We start from the raw sequence: 19,703 nt of genomic DNA, 5'->3' as shown, positions 1-19,703 counted from the left end.
ATAGAGGAAATGAAGGAATAGAAGGGATTGAAGTTTACTTCTGAAATAGTGTTGTATGCTGAGCTCTGCAACCTTGTAGGAGCCCCTTCCTCTTAGGAAGGTGAATGTGTGCAGTAAGAAATGATTGCCACAGATATCTGCTCACTCCACAGATCCAGCCTGCAGTGGCAGGAATGTTTTAACTTCTTCTACCTGCAGTGTTTGTTCCTGTGATCATGTGTAATTGTGATGGAGATTCCCCTTGGTGGAGATAGGTTTCAAAGACCACCCTCAGATGCTCACATCACCAAGGATTTCATCAGTGTTAGCCAATCTATAAAAGCTGGAAGAAACTGTGGGTTGGAGCTAGACCTGATGAAGCATCAGCTTGGGTTCAAGCCCATGTAAATAAAAGCTGAGTTTTCTTGCTGTCTTCCAAGTGCCTGCATGGTTGTTCACTGGACACCATTTCTGCAACATTTCTGAAGATAAGGCTCAGACTACTCAATACACAGTGGACTTCCTGTATTCACAGAGACATGACATGTTGAGAGTTATACAAATCAATGAATATAGTTTTTGGTTATTTGGGTTTTTTTTTTTTATCCAGGGTTATATAACATGATTTTTTTTTAATCCATAGCTTTCTCTACCCTTAAGTTATAAAGTCTGTTTAATGTTATGTTCTGTGGCTTCTGTTAAGTGTTGTGCACTTTTTATTAACATGTCTCCAAACAATAATGAACAAAAAGCATACTAATACCTGGGCTCTGATCTGCCAGCACTTCAGTCCAGAGGATTAGGACAAACACAGTTATCTGAAGCTTCATTCTGTTAGTGGGGCTTTCTTAACTTTTATTCTGTTAAAAAAAAAAATTCAATCTGAATTATGTGTTTCTTAGTTAAGATTTCTATTGCTGTAAAGAGACACCATGACTATGGCAACTCTTAAAACACTTATTTGGGGTAGTGGCTTACAGTTTCAGAGACTCAGTCCATCATCATCATGGCAGGGAGCATGCAGGCAAACACGAGACTGGAGCTGAGAATCTTGCAGGTGACAGGAAGTTGACTGACTGTGACACTGCATGAAGCTTAAGCAAAAGCCCGCCCCCTCAGTGACACACTTCCTCCGACAAGGCCACACCCACCCCAAGAAAGCCACACCTCCTAATAGTGCCACTCCCTATGAGGGCCAATTACATTCAAACCAGTATGCAATACTGGAGACCAGGAACTACCTATAGGACAGTATACTGAAAAGAAGTATTTTCAACAAAAAGCAAGTTTATTTATGCAGCATCCATCAAGCGTGTGGGATATTTGCTGAAAACAGATGTTGGTGTGTATCATTGGTCCCTGAATGTGGCTCAAAACCTTCCTCAGCACTTTCCAAGTATCATCTCAGAAAGTACTGTAGCTATGTGACAGATAGGGAAACTGAGGCACAAAATGACTTGATAGATGGCAGATCCAGAATGTTTCCCCGGATTCAGGGATTACCATGCCCAGGCTTTTCACACCAGTGCCACCAACCTTATGCAAAGCATGGTCTCCACAAACTATACATGCACTATGTTTTATCCTCTGTTCTTATTCTGACAATGATAATTGTCTATGCTCATCACTTTTTCCAAGAAGCCAATAACGACTGGTGTTTTCTCCATCACATGATTATGAACACTGTTCTCATGGATCTGGGAATCAACTGTATTGGTTAATTTTCTTAATTAACTTTTATTAATTCTTTGCATATTTCACATCATGGATCCAGATCCCCCCTTTTACACACACACACACACACACACACACACACACACACACACACACACCTCTACCCTCTGCCCTTGCAACCTTCCCAAAAAACAAGAAGAAAAGAGAAAAAGAAGAGGAATCTCAATCTAGAAGCTGTGGTGTGGCCTGATGAGTCACACATTTCACCCTCTAGTCCTTTCATCTTTATCTGCAACACTTACAAATGTCATTGCCACAAGTCACTGGTCTGATCTGAGGTGTCTGTCCTCTGTCACACACAAGGGGGTCTCACCAGGGCTCCAGAGAGAAAGGTACCCTGACTGTGGGAAGTCAGGAAATACCTACAGCTGTTAAGGGAAGCTATCCTGTGAAGGGCCAGCCAGTGAGGGACATGGCAGCTCAGGGCAGACCTCAGATTTTAACACACATGGTTTCTATGACCCCTTGTGATAACACAGGCCACGGACATCAGCATAGACCCCAGCTGCAGCAAGATCACCCACCCAGACACGGACCTCAGCAGCTGCTCAGGCCTGACATCACCGTGGCCCCAGTGGCGACACAGGCCACCTAGATCAGTAGGATCTTGACAGCTGACCAGATGCTGGGCATCCACAAAGCCCTCAGTGGTAATAGAAGCCATATCACCTAAGACCTTGACCACTGAAGGGCCATAGACCCAGACATGGCTCTCAGCAGCAGCCCTGGCCAGGATGACACCACAGCCCATATGGTCACGGGTGCAGCCTAGCGTCCTGGCATCCATGTGATCTTTAGTGGCAACATGGGCCACGGACGTCAATAGAAACTCCAGCTGTAGTAGGATCACAGTCCCAGACATGGTCCTAGGAAGCAGCCAGAACTCAAATGTCACAACGGCCCCAGGTAGCGGTACAGGCCGCTCAGATTGGCTTGACCCCTGTGTCAGCGTCACCTCACACACCAACATGGTCCCAGGTGGCAGCCTAGACCACAGGCCTCTGCAAGGCCCTCCTTGGTGACAGGAGCCACAGAGATCATCTCAGGCCTCCTGAGCCCAGGCCTGGACATCAACTCGGACTGGGGTGGCTGGCAGGTCATCATGTCAGCCTGTTCCTCAGCATCCTCAGGTTCTTCACCTCTCTCTTTTCCAACCCCCACCCTGTACTTGCTCAGCATAATAGTGCCCAACTGCCTGATGCCAGAGCCTCTTACTACATACAGTTCTCTGGTGGCCTGAGACAATGCCTGGTTGGGTCCCGCTCACCCCAGCCAGATGGCAAGGCACAGAGCTGCTGCTGATGTCCTGACTAGCTAATTTTTTTTTTTTTTTTTTAATCACTGCAACCAAATAAGAACTTAGTAGAAGGAGAGTGTATTTAGACTCATGGGTTGAGGTGGTGTGAGGTGTCATGGTGCGGCAGGCATGTATAAAACTCTGTTCTGGCATCTCAGTGATCGAGGAGGAAGAGAGGGAACAGGAAGTACAGCGGAACCACAGACATTACACTTCCTCTAGCTAAGTCCCACTTCTCAAAAATTCCACAACCTTCCGAATAGCACCACCAGCTGCAGACCAAGTGTGCAAATGTGAGCCTTGGGGGATCTTACTGAAATTCCATCACTGGGGTAGACATAAACAGTGACTGACTCTTCCTATGGTTCCCACAACAAACCAAGATGGGATCCCATCCAAGTTTTCTCTGGGGAACCAATGACTGTATTACTTACCGGTCAGTGGGTGAGGGGTTACAGGTGGGAGCAGCCACACTGGAAGGTCTGAACCTGGCAGGGATGGAGATGATCCCCTTGGCTCTCCTCACCCTTCCACACCTGTAGTCTCTTCCCCTTCCCCTTCCCAGAGACCCCAGGGCTCCCTGCGATTTGGGCAGAATTGCATGCAGCTGGTTGGCAGGAGTGGCTAAATTCTCAGGTGAGGGTCCAAGGACCCTTCCCACTCCCTCTTTCCAAGAAGTAGAATCAACAGTCATCAAGCCCAGCTGTCATGCTCCTGGGAGGGGGAAAAACCTGAAAGGAGCAGCAGTTTGGCTCAAAGGCTAGTCCTGTACAACCAGGGGTGTTTCCCATCCAAACCACAACGTGGCAAGTGTTAAAGTAATACAAGTTCATCATTTGTCTACACCTGGTTCACATTTAATCAGAAATCTTCATGGGGAATTAAAATCTCACAGAAATCCCATCAAATTTGAGTTGCTCTTTATTTAAAAAAAAAAAAAGACAAAAGAAGAAATCAAAACAACCAATGCTTTCAAATAGGCATACCTTTAAGAAGATACTAAAATCTGCAGCCAGTTCTGTACATTTGGATTGTTTTGGCACTTGGACTATTGTGAGTAAGGCTGTCATGAACATTTTTGTACAAATTTTGTATGGGTATAAACACTCCAGTCTTTCCATATTCTTGTTATTATAGAAAAACAAAAACTTGCCGAGGGACTTGAGAGATGGTTTAGCATTTAAGAGTACTGGTTACTCTCCCATAGGACCTGGATTTAATTCCCAGCACCCACATGGCAGCTCACAATGGCTTGTAACTCCAGTTCCAGAGGATCTGATACCTTCTTCTAGCCTCTGTGATCACTGAATTCAAGTGGTACACACACACACACACACACACACACACACACACACACACACACACACACATACACACGTGAGCACAAACAAAATGCCCATATGCATAAAATGAACAACAACAACAAATACTTGCTGAGTATGGTGGCACATGCCTATGATCCTATAATTTAGGAGGGGAGGGCAAGGGAATCTAGTGTTCAAGTTCATTCTCAACATAATGATTTCAAAGTCAGCCCCAGCTACATGAGACAATATATATGCCCATTCTAGTAAGCACAAATGGCATTTCATTGTGGTGTTGATTTGCATTTCCCTATGAAAACTGATTATATCTTTTCACATACATATTGGGCACTTATATATCTTCCTGCAGAAACATTGATACTGTGCCCACTTTTTAAGTGGGCTCTTACTGCTGTATAGAGGTAATTGATGCTAATATATCCTGATGTTAGACACTTAGCAGATGATAAATGACTTGCAAAGACTCCACCCATCCTGTGGATTATATTTATACCTTCTTAAGACATACATTAAGGCACAGTGATTTCAAATTTTATAAAGTCCAATTTGTCTGAGTTTTGTTGCTTATGCTTTTTAAGATTTATGTTTTGGATGAAACTAAGAAAAAAGTCATCCTGAGTGATGTACCACAGACCCCAGACCCAAACATGGCATGTGCTCGCTCATGAGTGGCTATTAGTAGTAAAATATGCTACAATCCATAGACCCAGAAAGACTAGGTAACAAGGAGGCCTCAAGGGGGACACCAGGGTCTTCCTGGGAAGGGAAATAGAAGAGGTTTCACAAGTGGACAGCATGTGTGAAGGATAGGAACATGAGTGAACAGGTTGTGAGGAGCATGTACTAAAGAGACTACTGGAAAACGGGGATGTCTTAGTTAAGATTTCTATTGCTGTGAAAGATGCCATGACCATGGCAACTCATATAAAAGAAAGCATTTCATTGAGGCAGTGGCTTACCGTTTAGAAGTTTAGTCCATTGTCATCGTGATGGGAACATGGTGGCATGCAGGCAGACATGGTGCTGGCGAAGGAGCTGCTCCATGTTAATATGTGGATAACAGGAAGTAGACTAAAACACTGGGAAGTATCTTGCGAATGAGAGACCTCAAAGCCCACCTCCATGGTGACACAAAGTGGGGATGACTGGAAAAGTCCCAGAGAGCTGCTAAATTTTAATGACCAAGGGTGTCAGACACAGAGGCTCAGAGCTATAAGGGCCAGCCACTTTCACCAGCCACTGTCAAAGGATCACAGCATGGTAGGCCTAAGGACACTTGTCATTGTTGAGCTAACACCCATACCTGTTTATGAGCTGCTTGCTGTTATCTGCTGCTGCTGTAAGCAAGAATGACAATAGCTGCCAGCCTGAGCTGTGGCTGGTACACCCCCTCCTAGAACAATACACCTAACACTTGAGTATCAGGGCCTATCTGGTTTCTAAAGCATGGAGCAATAAGCCCTTGGCTTTCACAGTTTGAAGTGAGTTCTGAGTCACCAATCCAGACTCAGCACCAACCTTGCCAACAATGAAAGAAGAAAGAAGGTGAGCTTCTGTCTGCATACAGCCAGTCAATTGGTAACAAGCTATCACAGTGCAGGATCTCTGTAATTAGGAGTGCATTGATTACATTTCTAAGATTCCCCCAACTCTAAATTTCTGTAATTCTTTAATGACTCGTGTTGGAAAGAATTTAGTGACATGATGGGAGATGTCATTCTGTAAATATGCTTCTCTTATTGGTTAATGAATAAAGCACTGTTGGCGCCCACGTGGTCAATAAGAGCTTCCACCTAAAACTTAAGAAAAGCTTTAAAAAGGGTAGAAGCTTTTATCTCAGTTGGGCTCTGTTTTGCTAAAGACAAACAGAGGCTTGCACGGCTCCTTTAAGGAGGTTTCCTGACTCAGCATAAACGGCAAAAAAAAAAAAAAAAAAAAAAAAAAAAACCTCAAGACTTTTAAAGAGCTCTGCTAACAAATGAATGTTGTGTATGAGAGCTGGCAATGGCACTGACCCCATCTCCAAGCTGGCAGCATGCTGCTGGATGGCAGCATAGACCAAGGCAGTGAGCACAGCTCTCAGTTCTGGCGGTAAAAGTACCCGCTGCCATCTTGGATAGACCGTGGCTAACACAGCTGTGGCTTTCATTTTAGCAATGTTGTTTACCAGATAAAGACTCCTGGCCAGAAAAAGATAAAGATTTACAGTAAAGACAGATTCACATTAAGAAAGACCTCTAAAGGTTTACAGTGTGTTTTAAAATATACATAGGCTTGGGAGAGAAAAAGAAAAAGGATAAAATGATTTTAAAAAGAATAAAAAAGACAGAGAACAGCTGGGTGTAGTGGCACACGCCTTTAATCCCAGCACTTGGGAGACAGAGGCAAGGAGATCTCTGTGATTTCAAAGTAAACCTGGTATGCAGAGTTAATTCCAGGACAGATAAGAGTTACACAGAGAAACCCTGTCTCAAAAAATGAAAAAGCAGAAGTAAAAGAAACAGAGTAATTAAAAAAAAAAAAGCCAGGTAAAGATGGAGAGAATCTGGATACTGTACCATATTTATTATATTGCCTTTGTATCGTTTGACTGCTGAGGAAATAACAACTGTTAAAACAAATACTACTGGATCAATCCAATTTATATATTTAAAAAATGTTTTGACTTCAAAATTTAAGTTCAAGGACAGGTTACTGGGGGAAAAGGATTTCTATTTTTGTTTCCACAGAAAATGAAAAGCTGTGGATTCCTTCCAGATTAATGTGGTTTGATCAAGCCAGACCCCCTGAAACAGAGTCCCAGGTGATCCAACATTCAAAACAGTTAGGACAAGGCAGCCTTACAGACTACAAGACTACAACCAGGATTTCTGCATCTCCTTCGGATCCCCATGACAGGGCACCTGACCAGCAGGAAGCAGTTTGGAAAGAATGACACCCAAATTCCCAAATATTGTTTATAAATGTTTTCATTTAAATGGGGTTGGTTATAAATGGTTAACGACCACAACCAATCTTTTTAAAGGTAAAAAGGGGATTATGTTATAGATATGAATACTTTGTTTTGGAATGGATTTTCATTTATTGATACAATTTAAGGTCAATTTTGTGATAAGTATATTTCTCTTGTTTAGGTATTATGTTTATATAGCTTATTTAGAAATATAATGTATAATTTAGCACAGATTATAGATAGTTACTATGATAGTCAAAACTTAGAGTTAAGTTAGTTAGGTTTTCAAGATGTATTTAAGATGTATTTGAGATGGATAGGCATTCTTCAAACCCTTCAAAGACCCACAGAGTATGGCATTTAAAATGCTTTAGGGTTTTGCTTAACAATGAGGCACAACTGCTCCTGGCAACACCACCTGCCTCAGAAAGGAAGATAGACATCGAAGGAAACACGCTATGGAGTTTACTCCCAATATGGCAAGACTAGCCATTTGAGCAAGAAACTGCTCTTGCCTGGACTGTTTGACTTTATGCTCTATAAACTAGACATGCAGGACCCACAGGAAAATGACTGCTGATACAAGATGGGCATTTGCTACAGGGTTCCTGCTTTATGAAAGAGTCTGTCACACATTCTGCAGGACACAGAGAAAAGTGACTGACAAACTGCCAATACAGGCAGACAGTTTAAAGTATCCTGCTTTGCTGAGGAGTCTGCCAGACACACTATGGCCTATAGGCTGAAGATGGAACATTACAGAAGAACTTCGGGTGACTGACCAGGCAGTGAGTTGTCTCTGTCATTTCTAGAATTTATATATTATCCTTCTGTGGTCTTTGATGGAGTTAAAGACCGATAGTTATGGTTATAGTTTTCCTTAGTTAGGATTAAAGATTAAGTTACATATAGACTCACAAAGATAGGATAGATGATGAAATATTTTATTTAAATCTTGCTAAATGTTAATGGACTAAATATTGTTAACTGTGGTTCTTATTTGATAACTGTTTTGTTATATATTTTGCTATGTCAAGGTTAAAACCCTTCTTTTCATTTAGACAGAAAAGAGGAGATGATGGGAGATGTCATTCTGTAAATATGTTTCTCTTATTGGTTAATGAATAAAGCACTATTGGCCAATAGGAAAGCAAGATAGGTGGGACTAGTAGAGAAGGAGGAGAGAGGAAGTGGTAGGGAGGAGATCCAAGATGGAAGACAGACGGAGAGAGCAGAACGCCAGCCCCTCTGACCGGTAAGATGAGACCACGAGGAAGTACTTATATTAATAGAAATAGGTTAATATTTAAGACAGAGCTAGCTGACAAGAAACTAGTAACTGGCCATCAGCATAATATCAAATACAGAGTTTGTGTGCATTAATTGGGGCTGGTGTGGCGGTGGGACCAGACCGTCGGGGAAAACCTTACTTGTAACAGTGACATAAACAAATTAATTCTATTTTAGAGATTTCTGACTCTAGAGTAGATATAACCCAAACCAGACTGGAGACTCAAAGAAATGCCAAGTTCGAATAGCTCCCAAGAGAACTCAATCATCCTCACACTTTTCAACTCAGGGAGGCTGGAAGGAATTTCAGTCATCATCGCCCTGAGAGGGGGACCCCAAGTCACTTAAGGAGGAATAGTTAAACCACACATCTAGAGAGAAGAGTCCATACATTTGATTGCTCTGACCAGCAACTACACTTCCTATTGATACCAGGGAAACCAATGTTTCCTTTTGGGCTCCCCACCCCATTAATAAAGGAATCTAGAGACCCACTCAGGAGGAAGCTAGAGGACAGTTCTATTGGGGCTCTAACAAAACAACAACGGGAAAAAAACTACAAATCTTGACAAGCTTCCTGGAGGAGAGAGATAAAGAAGGGAGAGAGAGAAACCAATGGCCAAAGGAGAGGCAAGTCTTCTGAGAAAGAAGGAAAGAAACTGGATTGCCAGGGAAAGCCTGCTCAGGATTTTGGCCAGTATCTGAAAAAGACCTCAAGAAAGGAAAAAGGAAAAGTCTTGAGTTCAGAGGGCACCGAGTCTAGGAACTTGTGTTCCTGGGATTGCACCAGGGACAGGGTTAGAAACAGAGATGGCTTATCTGAGAGGGAAAGCATACCCAAGAATGACAGTGGCCTGGTGGGATGAGGAAGCGGCCTAGAAAGCCCTGATTGCAAGGCGGGCAGTACTTTACAGAACTTTCATACAGTACCTGCTCTCTGGTTGGTACTTCAGCCTTCTCAGACATGCTCTGTTCATTAGATGAAGCCCAGGTGAGGGCAGGCTTCCAGCTTCCCCTTCATACTGACTGAGCATGCTCTGTGTAATGTGTGAAGCCCAGGTTGAGAAGGCTCTCTAGCTGGTTCCCTGCCAGCTGGCTTCCCTCAAACGTTAATTCTGATGGTTCATTCTCCAGCCCTTCTCTCTTGTCACACTATGGGGTGGTCTGTTCTATAACATGCAATTGGGGTCTTGAGGTGACTCAGTAAATCAGGAAAAGAGAATCTTAAAAAGGTTTTTTAAAATCTCATGGTCAGGCTTGCAATATTCTGGCAGAAGTCACACAGACACTAAAGAAACCAGAAATTAGTTAATAACTTAACACAACAAAGGCGTTGGTGTCTTGAATCCTCTGGGTTGCAACTGCTTGTGTAAACAGTTACTTGGAAGTTTACTCAGCTAAATCCTAACTCTAAATCATCTTATTAAATAGCATTCTGGAACCACCATGCTTAATTTCTTTTTCTTTCTCTCCTTTTGCAGTTTAAGGAACAAGAAGAAATGAATGACACTAGAAAATAAGTCAGGCCATCCCTTCCGTCTGCCACCGAGTCTCTTTCCCTGTACCTTACTCCTCTCTTTCTGGTTCAACAGTCCTCATTTGGAACAAATGCCCCCCACATGCAGACCAGGGCCAGGCTTGGACCAGAATGAAGAGCTCAAGCAAAAGGGGAAAGGTCACAACTTTAGGAACCACAGTCCAGCTGGTGACAGCCCCAGACCACACATGCCTGGCTTTCCAGCTGGGAATCTGAGGCCTATTGAAGTTGAAGGGCAAGTCCAAGGTCACACAGCCTCTGGTCTTTGGCCTATCTCTGGGAGCATCGGGAATGCATATTTGGTCAGTAGAACAGTGAGGGGCCCAGCCTTATTTCCCTGTCCTCCTGTAGGAGCTACGTGGCTCTGCTCTCTTTGGCTTTCATGGTTTTCTTGTTTCTTCCCTAGCTCCCCTCCTCAGAGAATGTGTGAGTTCTCTACACCCCCAAGTCCATCAACACACCCAGTGCCCACCCAAGCTTCTCGGACAGCCAAGTCCATCCTCCTACCAGACACTGGGCTCACTGTGCCATGGACTGTGACTCTTGACAGGATTTTTCTCAGCCCATCTCTTCTTCCTACCCTGCACGGCTGCTGACAGCAGGATTGGCTACCTCACTCTCACCACTGAAAATCTCAATTGTCTAGTTCAGTGTCTGCTCACAAAAAGGGGGTTTTCAAGAAAAACGTGAGCTGGGCAATGGTGGTGCTCGGGAGTCAGGCAGGTGGATCTCTGTGAGTGTGAGGCCAGCCTGTTCTATAGAGCAAGTTCCAGGACAGCAATGGCTGTTGCACAGACAAACCCCTGTCTTGAAAAACCAAAGAAGAAAAATATGTTTAAACTGGGTTAGTTATTCATAAAATAGTAAGAGGCTCCAGCCAGCCAGCCATTTCCACTCACTGGTCTTTCAGGCTTCCAACTGCAGCAAGCCAGGCACTTCTAGAACTTGTTTTGAGTGTCTTGAGATTGACAAAGCAATGCCCAATGCATGAGAAGCAAACTCTCCAGGTTAAGCATCCCATACCAAGCCCATATGTGATAGGTAATCTCCATTGTCAACCTGACTGGATTAGAATCACTAAAGAACTCATCTCTGAGCCTGTCTTTGGGGGTGTTTCTCAGAGGTTTAAATGAGGTGGGAAGACCACCTGGATGTAGATGGTGGGCTGGAGTCCCAGGACAAATAAAAGGGGGAAACTACGGAGCTGAAGGACAGCTCGGTTGCCAAAGCACATGAATTGCAAGCATGAGGACCCGAGGTCAGTTTCAGTATGCAGCTGTAATCCCAGCACTGGGGAGGCTGATTCTCTTCAGGTGTTTTACCGCATCAGCAAATGAAGTAACTAATATACCATCCTAGCATACTGGACCATTCTTGACCCACCCATGGGGCATGGGGCAATCTAGCAGGAGTTGCATACAGACAATCCTAGCTTTGCCTTTGCAATAAAAGAGGCCAAGAGGCTGGCTCAGGGTATGAGAAACAGGAAGGAAGTTTAGCCTGCAACATAGGACCAAAAATATAAAGACCAAGTCTTTTCATGAAACAACTTTTAAAAACTCATGCTTTACACTCAGCCATCTTTTCTTCTCTGTTGTGTCACTAAACTTTATGTAGTCCATATATATATTTATATATGCAAGCATATATGTATATGTACATATGTGTTCACACACACACGCACATGCACACACACACTGTATACTTCTGATAGATTACCCACTCGGCAAACTTATGTTGAATGCCTACTATATATAATCTTGGCACTGTTGAAGTTGGTTTAGATTTAGCAGGGAGAAAATAGACACACACAAAAAAATTGCACAAAAATTTCTGTTCTCTTTGTTTGCCCCTCTGAGTGACAAACTTCTCCAGAGCAGAGATTTAGCCTATCATGTGTGTCCGTGTGTGTGTCCCTGTCTGTGTCCGTGTGTGTGTCCATGTCTGTGTCCATGTGTGTGTCTGTGTCCATGTGTGTGTCTGTGTCTGTGTGTGTGTGTGTATCTGTATTGGAAACTGGAGGCTTCTGTGTAGGCTGTGTCCAGGACATGTAGGGGGTTTAGAAGACAATTTGGAAAGACAGGGTTGAGAGGTTGAGAGGTCACGGTGGTGAAAGCTTCAGATGCCCTAGGGAGCTTTGCAAGAAACAACTTTACTCTATTGGCAACTGTGAGCCAGTGATTGGCTTTGGCTGGGAGAAGAGGGTACTGAGATTCTTGGGATTCATGAAAAGGATGGTTCTCTGCACCACATAGACCTTGACTGGGCCTTTGAGTTCACTTTCCAAAACCAAGGTGTCTTATGCACAAAGAGAAAGAGATCAAGCCACTTAAGGAACCAGCACAATTTACAGAGATAAAATACTAGATGTCCCAATTGCTAGACTATGAACCAAGTTTCCTGCTTTGTAGTGTCAGAAAAAATGTTTGAACCCTGTGGGTTTGGTTTTTCTTGTTTGCTTTGGTTGGTTTTGAAACACTTATGGATCAGGTTTATTCTGGTGCTATGGGTTTTCTGTGAAGCCTTTGGATACATTGTAGTAGGGAGGTCATTGAGGAACGAAACAAAAGTTGGTTCTGTATACTTAACGTTCATAATTGTTGACTGCATAATTACTACAAAAAAAATGAAGAATCAGGGAATGGGAGATTTCCCCTCACTGTACCACTAAGTGCTTGCTGTTGCTTTACACAAATGAATATGGCTTTTTTCTAGATTTATTTCCTAGCCAGCAGTCTTGAGTAGCTCAGTTTTCATCTTCATCTTTCCCTCTGATTCCCTTAGTTGCAAGAGATCAGAGCAGAAACACTTGGGCATCTCTTCTTATGTGGTTATCAGTGTTCTCCGTCCTCCGTCTCTGCTGCTCCCCTTAGGTATGTGCCTTAATTTACCAGTATTGCAGAAGAATGAACTAATGTTAGTCTTCTTACCCTCATGGCCCATAGCCAGCACACTCTGTGATGCTAACCTGAACCCAAGCTATCTGCACTGATAGCTGCTGAATTGGATGATATCTCATTCTTTACACACATCTTTCTTTTTAATCTCATCACAGTGCAAAACTAAATAAGTGAAGCCAATTTTATTCTCTCATTTCCTCTACCACCTAACCCTGTCCATTAAGGAAATGGGACTAGGGACTGGAAGGTTAGAGCCGCAGTCAGCTAACTGGGCACGTCATCTTAGGTAAGTGTTTATAATTCTTTTCCTCAACTTTCCATCATTGAGGTGATAATAAACAGTACATCTGACTTTTTTACCTCCAAGAATTACTATGGGATTTAAAGCTAGCAATTTATATAATCTCCTTCAAGGTCTAGATAAAAAAAAAAAATCACTGCTACTCCAATTTCATGCTTGAAGTACATCTACTTGGGGGGGGGGGACCATCTGTTTTACTTGGATGCCCTTAAGCCACCCAGTTACCTAGAAGGCTGGCAGTAATACATTCCCTCCAACAGCCTCTATTCACTATACACATATTCATGTCCATATGGACACACACACACACACACACACACACACACACACACACACACACACACTATATTCTCCAAAGAACTAAGAACTAGTTCCTGTCCAATATTCCAACATCCTCTGTTTTCTTCTTTATTAAGAAAAACCCTCTAGAGGTCAGAGTGATAGTTAATAGTTGTCGAGTGATGTGTCCCTCTTTCAGAGACACCCACATAGCTTCTCACAACTGTCTACAACTTCAGCTCCAAAGGATCCAACACTCTCTTCTAGCCTGCACACTACATAGGCATATAGGCACACGGTGTGCTTACATGAATGTAGGCAAAACACTCACACATATAAAATATAAATAATAAACAAATCCTTAGGGAAAAAAAAGAAAATAAACTTATATTGATAGATAGGGCAGTGTTCTAGGCTATCAAAACACATTGCAAATTTCCCTTGTAGCTAAGGTTATCATACAAATAGATGAAGGTCTATGACTCAGCAAGAAAGTAGAACTTACTCAGTTGTTAGCACTCCAGTTGATGTGAGAAAATACTGTTAGTGTGCACATAAATGCTTAGTTAAGCTTTTAGCAATGCTCCTATATAAATTATAAGTTAAGCTTGCCTATTAATCAAGAAGACCAGGCTTGAGGTTTCACCTGGACCATCAATTATGTAAAACCTAAAGGTTGGCTTTCAGATATCAGACCTTGAATCAATTATAGCTTGAAGGGTGAAAATACATATAGGTCAGAGGAAGTGGGTGTCACAGAGTACCCGGGTTAGGGGGTAACAAAAGTACTGGCAGCTGGTACACACATGGCCCATCCCCAGGAAGCAGACACACACTGCTCTTCTATCTTGAGACCAGGTTTAACCCAGCAAACCTTCCTCAGCCTTTGTGCCTGCCCAGAACAGAACTGAATCTGAAATCCTGAGTAACAGGGGTTTTATCAAAGCTACCAACACTACCAGAAAGTGTACCTCCCTGTTGAGCATATGCATCCACTACGAGAGATGCAGAGGGATCTGGGTGCATGGTCCAACCTGAGAACTCCCTTCAGAAGGTGATTTGAAGCTGAAGGAGAGAAAACCAATTATTAGAAATACCATGAAAATAAACACATGTAGAAGGCTGGGGAGACAGCTCAATCCTCAACACAAGGACCTGAGTTGAACCCCCAGAACTCACATACAAAGCCAAGCTTTCTGCTGCACACTCGCAACCCCAGCACCCAACACCACATACACTAGTACACTAGGCATGGCGGCAACTGTGACTGCATCTCTTTACCAAGGTTTAGGCCCTTCCCGGGTCTGGGAAACCAAATTGGTGAACAAGCTGAGTGACATCCCTGAGGTGTGCTGGCCAGTCAGCTCAACATCATTGGTGAAGTCCAGATTTAGTATAAATCTCTATAAACAAGATGTGTGTGTGTGGGACCAAGGTTGTCCTCTGGCCCCCACACATGTGTGCACCCACACACACATTGCAAACTTCACACGGCATCACAGGACGGTGCTGAGCACATGCTCACTGAAATCTTGTGGTTGATTCAGAAGATTAACAGTTACAAACCTGTTTGCAGGCTTACAGCACTCCTAGCAAAGCCTCCTGGTTTTACTGACATTAATAAAGCTGTCTTTCAAGCAACTTTGATCATTATATGACCTTGTATTGAGTACTTCTCTGTTTTATCTGATATGGGAATGGTCATACGGTGTCATAAGCCTGTGACCGGTAGGAAATATTAGGGAAATACTTTGGAATAAAATTGGCAAGTGCTGAACCAAAACACCACACACCTATTGCATCTATCGAAGCCAGGGGAATCTGAGAAAGATCTGAGGGGGGGGGGGGAAATACCCAAAAGATTCAGATTTATTTTAAATTAAGTAAATCACCTACAGGAAAAATATGAAAATCCAAAACTGACAACTGTATCTGTGCTTTCATTATCAAATATTTAATGAGTTGGACTCCCCACAAAAATGAAGAGCAAAAATAAAGGGATGATTCTCGAGATGCCCAAGGGGCCAACAAGATGGCTCAGCCAATAAAGGTGCTTGCTGCCTAGACTGGAGATGCGTTTAACCCCCAGAATCCACTTAGCATTGAACTATCTCCCTCAACTTGTCCTGTGACCTCCAGAAGTACGCCAGTGACACATGTCGACATACACACATACACACACACACACACACACACACACACACACACACACACACACACACACACCACGCACGCAGAGAGAGAGAGAGAGAGATTAGTAACCATCTTTATAACATTTGTCGATTGTAGCACAATAAACTAAAGTACACAGACCAAAAAGTATATCTCGCCAGTGTAGATTTTCCTTACAAATTTTTTTCGGACACATCTTGTCCAAAATTTCTAATCAATCACTCTCAATTGACAACTGCAGCAACAAAGAAAGTTAACTTCAGAAGGCGCAGCTGGGTGCTGAAAACCAAACTCCACGTGGGCTATGAACCTCTAACGAATTCTGAAGGCTTCCCGGTTTGAAGACTTGTTTCTTGGGGTCTGTACCCCCAGTGTTGTAACCGAGGACTCTCTCTTGGGCCCGAGAGCATGGGCAACAAACAGGTTTAGACCCCTCCGATTCAGATTCAGCAGGTCTGGGGTACTCCCCATGCCACCCCACCCGGCGACCAGGCATTTCCAAGCGGCTTCTAAAACACGGCTTGAGATTCCGATCCAAATTCTAACAGTCTACCCTCTAGGGGCCTCAGTTTCCCCTGAATTTCTATCCTGGGTTCCAAGCAAACTCTGCGAAGGGAGAATCTCCTCACACCGCGCTTCAGGCTGGGATCCCTGCAGCCTACACTCACCCAGGCTTCCTGGGGCCCCCGAGGGTCCTGGGGCGCCCCACGCTGCAGCCCTGTGTGCCCCGGGAGCGCGCGCCTAGCCTCCTAGCCTCCGGGTTCCGGCTGAGCTGCGCGGCAGGTGCTGATGAGCACCACGGGCTCTTTTATGTCATTGCTGACTCGCGCCCTTGGCTCGGCTCCCCAGGGAACTAAGGTTTTGCAGAACTCCAGCGGGTAGAGGGCTCCAGCTGTCTATTGGCGCGGCCCACTGCGCGGGTCTTAGGGCAGCCGCATGAACTTGGCAAGGCAGAGTTTCTCAGAAATTCACAACCATTTCAGCTGACTGAGGTCACTGCAGCTACTGGGGCCGAGGAGTAATAGCCTTGTGACTCCTCAGTTTGCAATTCCTCAGAGCTGGCCAGCAGGGAACCAAAGGACATGGCCAAGGAGGGTAGACCCTAAAGGTGGGGGAAGGGCAGGATAAAGACAAAAGCTAACCTCAAGCAGTGCAGGTTTTAGCCTGGAGTTTCTGGAATGGAAGGGCGGATAAGGAAAGAGAAGGTGCGATAGTATTTATGCGCCAAGAGTTTAGCAGGTCTGAAAGCATGGAGTGTCCTCACATACTGTTAACATTGGTTTGTTTGTCTTTTATGGACTTGTGTTCCTGGTTGAAATTTTACCTTAACAGACTAATATCAGGCTGCCCGTGAAGACACCTGCTGAAGGTACTTACAAAGATGTAAGTTTTAGATCTGAGGATCCCCTCACTGAGCACCAGGCTCCCCTGATACTGCACTGCTTCTGGATGAACCTCAGCTACTTTTTCTAACTAGGGTTGCACTTTGTATTTTCTCTGGAAAAGAAAGAGGCAAGACATTGAGAAAAGGGAAAGTATGTCAAGTGTAGCAAGGCTTTTAAAGTCTCCCCAGACTTTATCATTACTTACATGTACTGTTCATTAACCGAAGTCTGCTTGGCACATGTCTTCTGTAAACGTTTTAAATTGAGAGCTACATCACAGTGAGAGACACCAAGCTTGGCTCTATGCTCCTTGGCCCCACTGGGAAACACCGGTGGAAAAAAATCCATCTTATCAGAAATATGCAAGATGATTTGGGTTGCAGATAGCTTGAATGGAATCTGACTTTCTCCATGATGCAAGCAGAGCTCTTAAGAGAAAACAAAAAGAGGAAACGGTTTCTCGGTGTCACTTGGTCACGCCTGTGCTAAGTTAGATACATTAATAATGAGCTGGGAACACAACTCCACTAGTAAAACATTGCCATAGAAAACTGACCACCTGAGTTCAGACCCCCGGAATCCACGAGAAAGCGGGCCACATGTGTCTTTCATCTCAGCAATCCTCGTGAGAAATGGGAGATGGAGGCGGGAGAATCTGCAAAAGCTTGCAGGCCAGCTTGTCTGGCAAAGGCTCCGGCGAATGAAGAAAACCCAGCCTCAAACATGGAGATAGGCAAAGACCAAACCCAAAACTATCCTTTGACATTAAAAATCATGTAAGTACTAGGTGTGGCGGCATACGCCTTTGATCCCCAGCAACCAGGAGGCAGGCAGGTGGATCTCTGTGAGTTCCAGGCCAGCAAGGACTATACAGTAAGACCCTGTCTCAAACAAAAAGAAAACCAGGACACCCAGACGACCAAGACCCCCAAACCATGTAAGAAGTACTAAAAGGTACTTGGAAACTCACTGGAAGATGTATTTGTTTACACGTAAGCTGCATAGTTTAGCATTGTCCCAGCTGCACCTTCCACTGATTTGCTTTCAGATTACCTCTGCCCAATACTCACACACACACACACACATGTTTTAAATTAATAATGAAAGTTTACTGATAACTGACGCTAACTCACTTTCCTCTCATTATTAAATAATATTACAATATAATTTTCTTTGCTCTATGTTTTAGCCACTCTGAGAACAAGTGACATAACTCCAGGATGTCCTTGCTCCTAAAAGACAAGGTTGTGGCTAGCCAGAACAGCTACCTTGTCCATATTAACCAGCTTACCCAAAAGGCTTGCCACAACTCCTTCTCCCTATTCCCAACAACCCAAAGTCAACATGGCATAAACTCTACCCAAATGTAACCTTCTTTCCGATTGCAAACCCTACCACCCAGGGGTTAAGGCCAGGACCTTAGCCCTGCACACACACCCTGACTCCCTCTCTGAGGGACCTGAAGGCTCTGTCTGAGGAGCTAACCTTCAGTACAATAGTCTGATTGGTGGGGCAATGGGGACATAGCTCTGAGGGTAGGATGCTTGCCTGGCTAGTGTTGCCCAAGTTAGTTGTAGTAGCACACCCTGTAACTTCAGCACCTAGGAAATAAAGGCAGGGGACTCTGAAGGTCAGTGTTATCTTCAGCAATACAGCTGAATGTGAATACATAGAATTTGAGCCCAAGCCAGGTTACATGTCTTAAGAAAGAAAGGGGGAAAAAAAGTCTAGACATCAGGGTGTTCTGTTGGCGTTCTAGGGAATCTGTTAGCAGCACGCCATCATCCATGTGTTTCAGAAACACAGGAAGGGCAGAACAGCAGTGAGGATGACTTGGCACAGTGCACTCAATAAAGGCTCAGTGAGAGGCTGATATCCTGTAGGTCTTCAAGAGTCCAATGCTATAAGGCTGGGAACTATGTCACTAAGAGAAACCCTCCTCCCGCAAGATCCATCGGAAGTAGAAAGTTTACGGAATACTAGTCCAAAGACAAGAAACTTCCAGCAGCCCTCAGTGCTGGAAAAAAAAATCTCCAAAATGCAAAAAACTCGAAGAGAAACTTTGTCTGCTCCCACATAGGAAGGTGAATAAAGGTGCCCTAAGACTTCATACCTCAAGTCTGTGTGGATCATCCAGCATGAATAATAGCCACAGGTCTTGCCAAACACTCCAAGCTCCATCTCAGTTGTGTTTCTTCATTTGGGTTTTAAAGCTAATAAAGAAAAATATTTTTTTTAGCTCTTGCTGAACAAGAATAACAACTCCATTATATATTGCTAAGCTGTCAGGAAACACACAATTACATTAATGCAACATCATCCAAACAAGAACGTGAACGGGAGAGACTACAGTTCTCAGTTCACAAACAGCAAAGCGACAACTTAAGGTGATGACTCTGGGAAGGTCACTCTGTTTTGCAGGGGAAATGGACATAATTATGTTTGCCAAGCAACAATACCCCAGAGTAAAACAAACTGCTACACCTTTAAAGTGTGTCTTCTATTGTGCTCTTTACTTTTCTGGCTGTCTGATTTAGAACAAGTTATTTGA

General features: G+C 43.8%; 1 protein-coding gene across 1 annotated transcript in view; it reads right to left on the bottom strand.

The window, feature by feature from the left end:
- Positions 1-844, bottom strand: part of Col6a5 (collagen type VI alpha 5 chain) — an 89,489-nt gene extending 88,645 nt beyond the window's left edge. The window contains exon 1 of the mRNA XM_051205706.1: positions 743-844. Within this exon, the coding sequence (XP_051061663.1) occupies positions 743-809 (67 nt within the window). The 5' untranslated portion in view covers positions 810-844. The remainder of the gene's footprint in view (positions 1-742) is intronic.
- Positions 845-19,703: the final 18,859 nt, after the last annotated feature.

The sequence above is a fragment of the Phodopus roborovskii genome, unplaced genomic scaffold, assembly GCF_943737965.1.
Source record: "Phodopus roborovskii unplaced genomic scaffold, PHOROB, whole genome shotgun sequence".
Classification (NCBI taxonomy): Eukaryota; Metazoa; Chordata; class Mammalia; order Rodentia; family Cricetidae; genus Phodopus; species Phodopus roborovskii.
The sequence above is the reverse complement of the archived record's forward strand: the minus strand, read 5'-3'. Positions and strand labels throughout refer to the sequence as shown.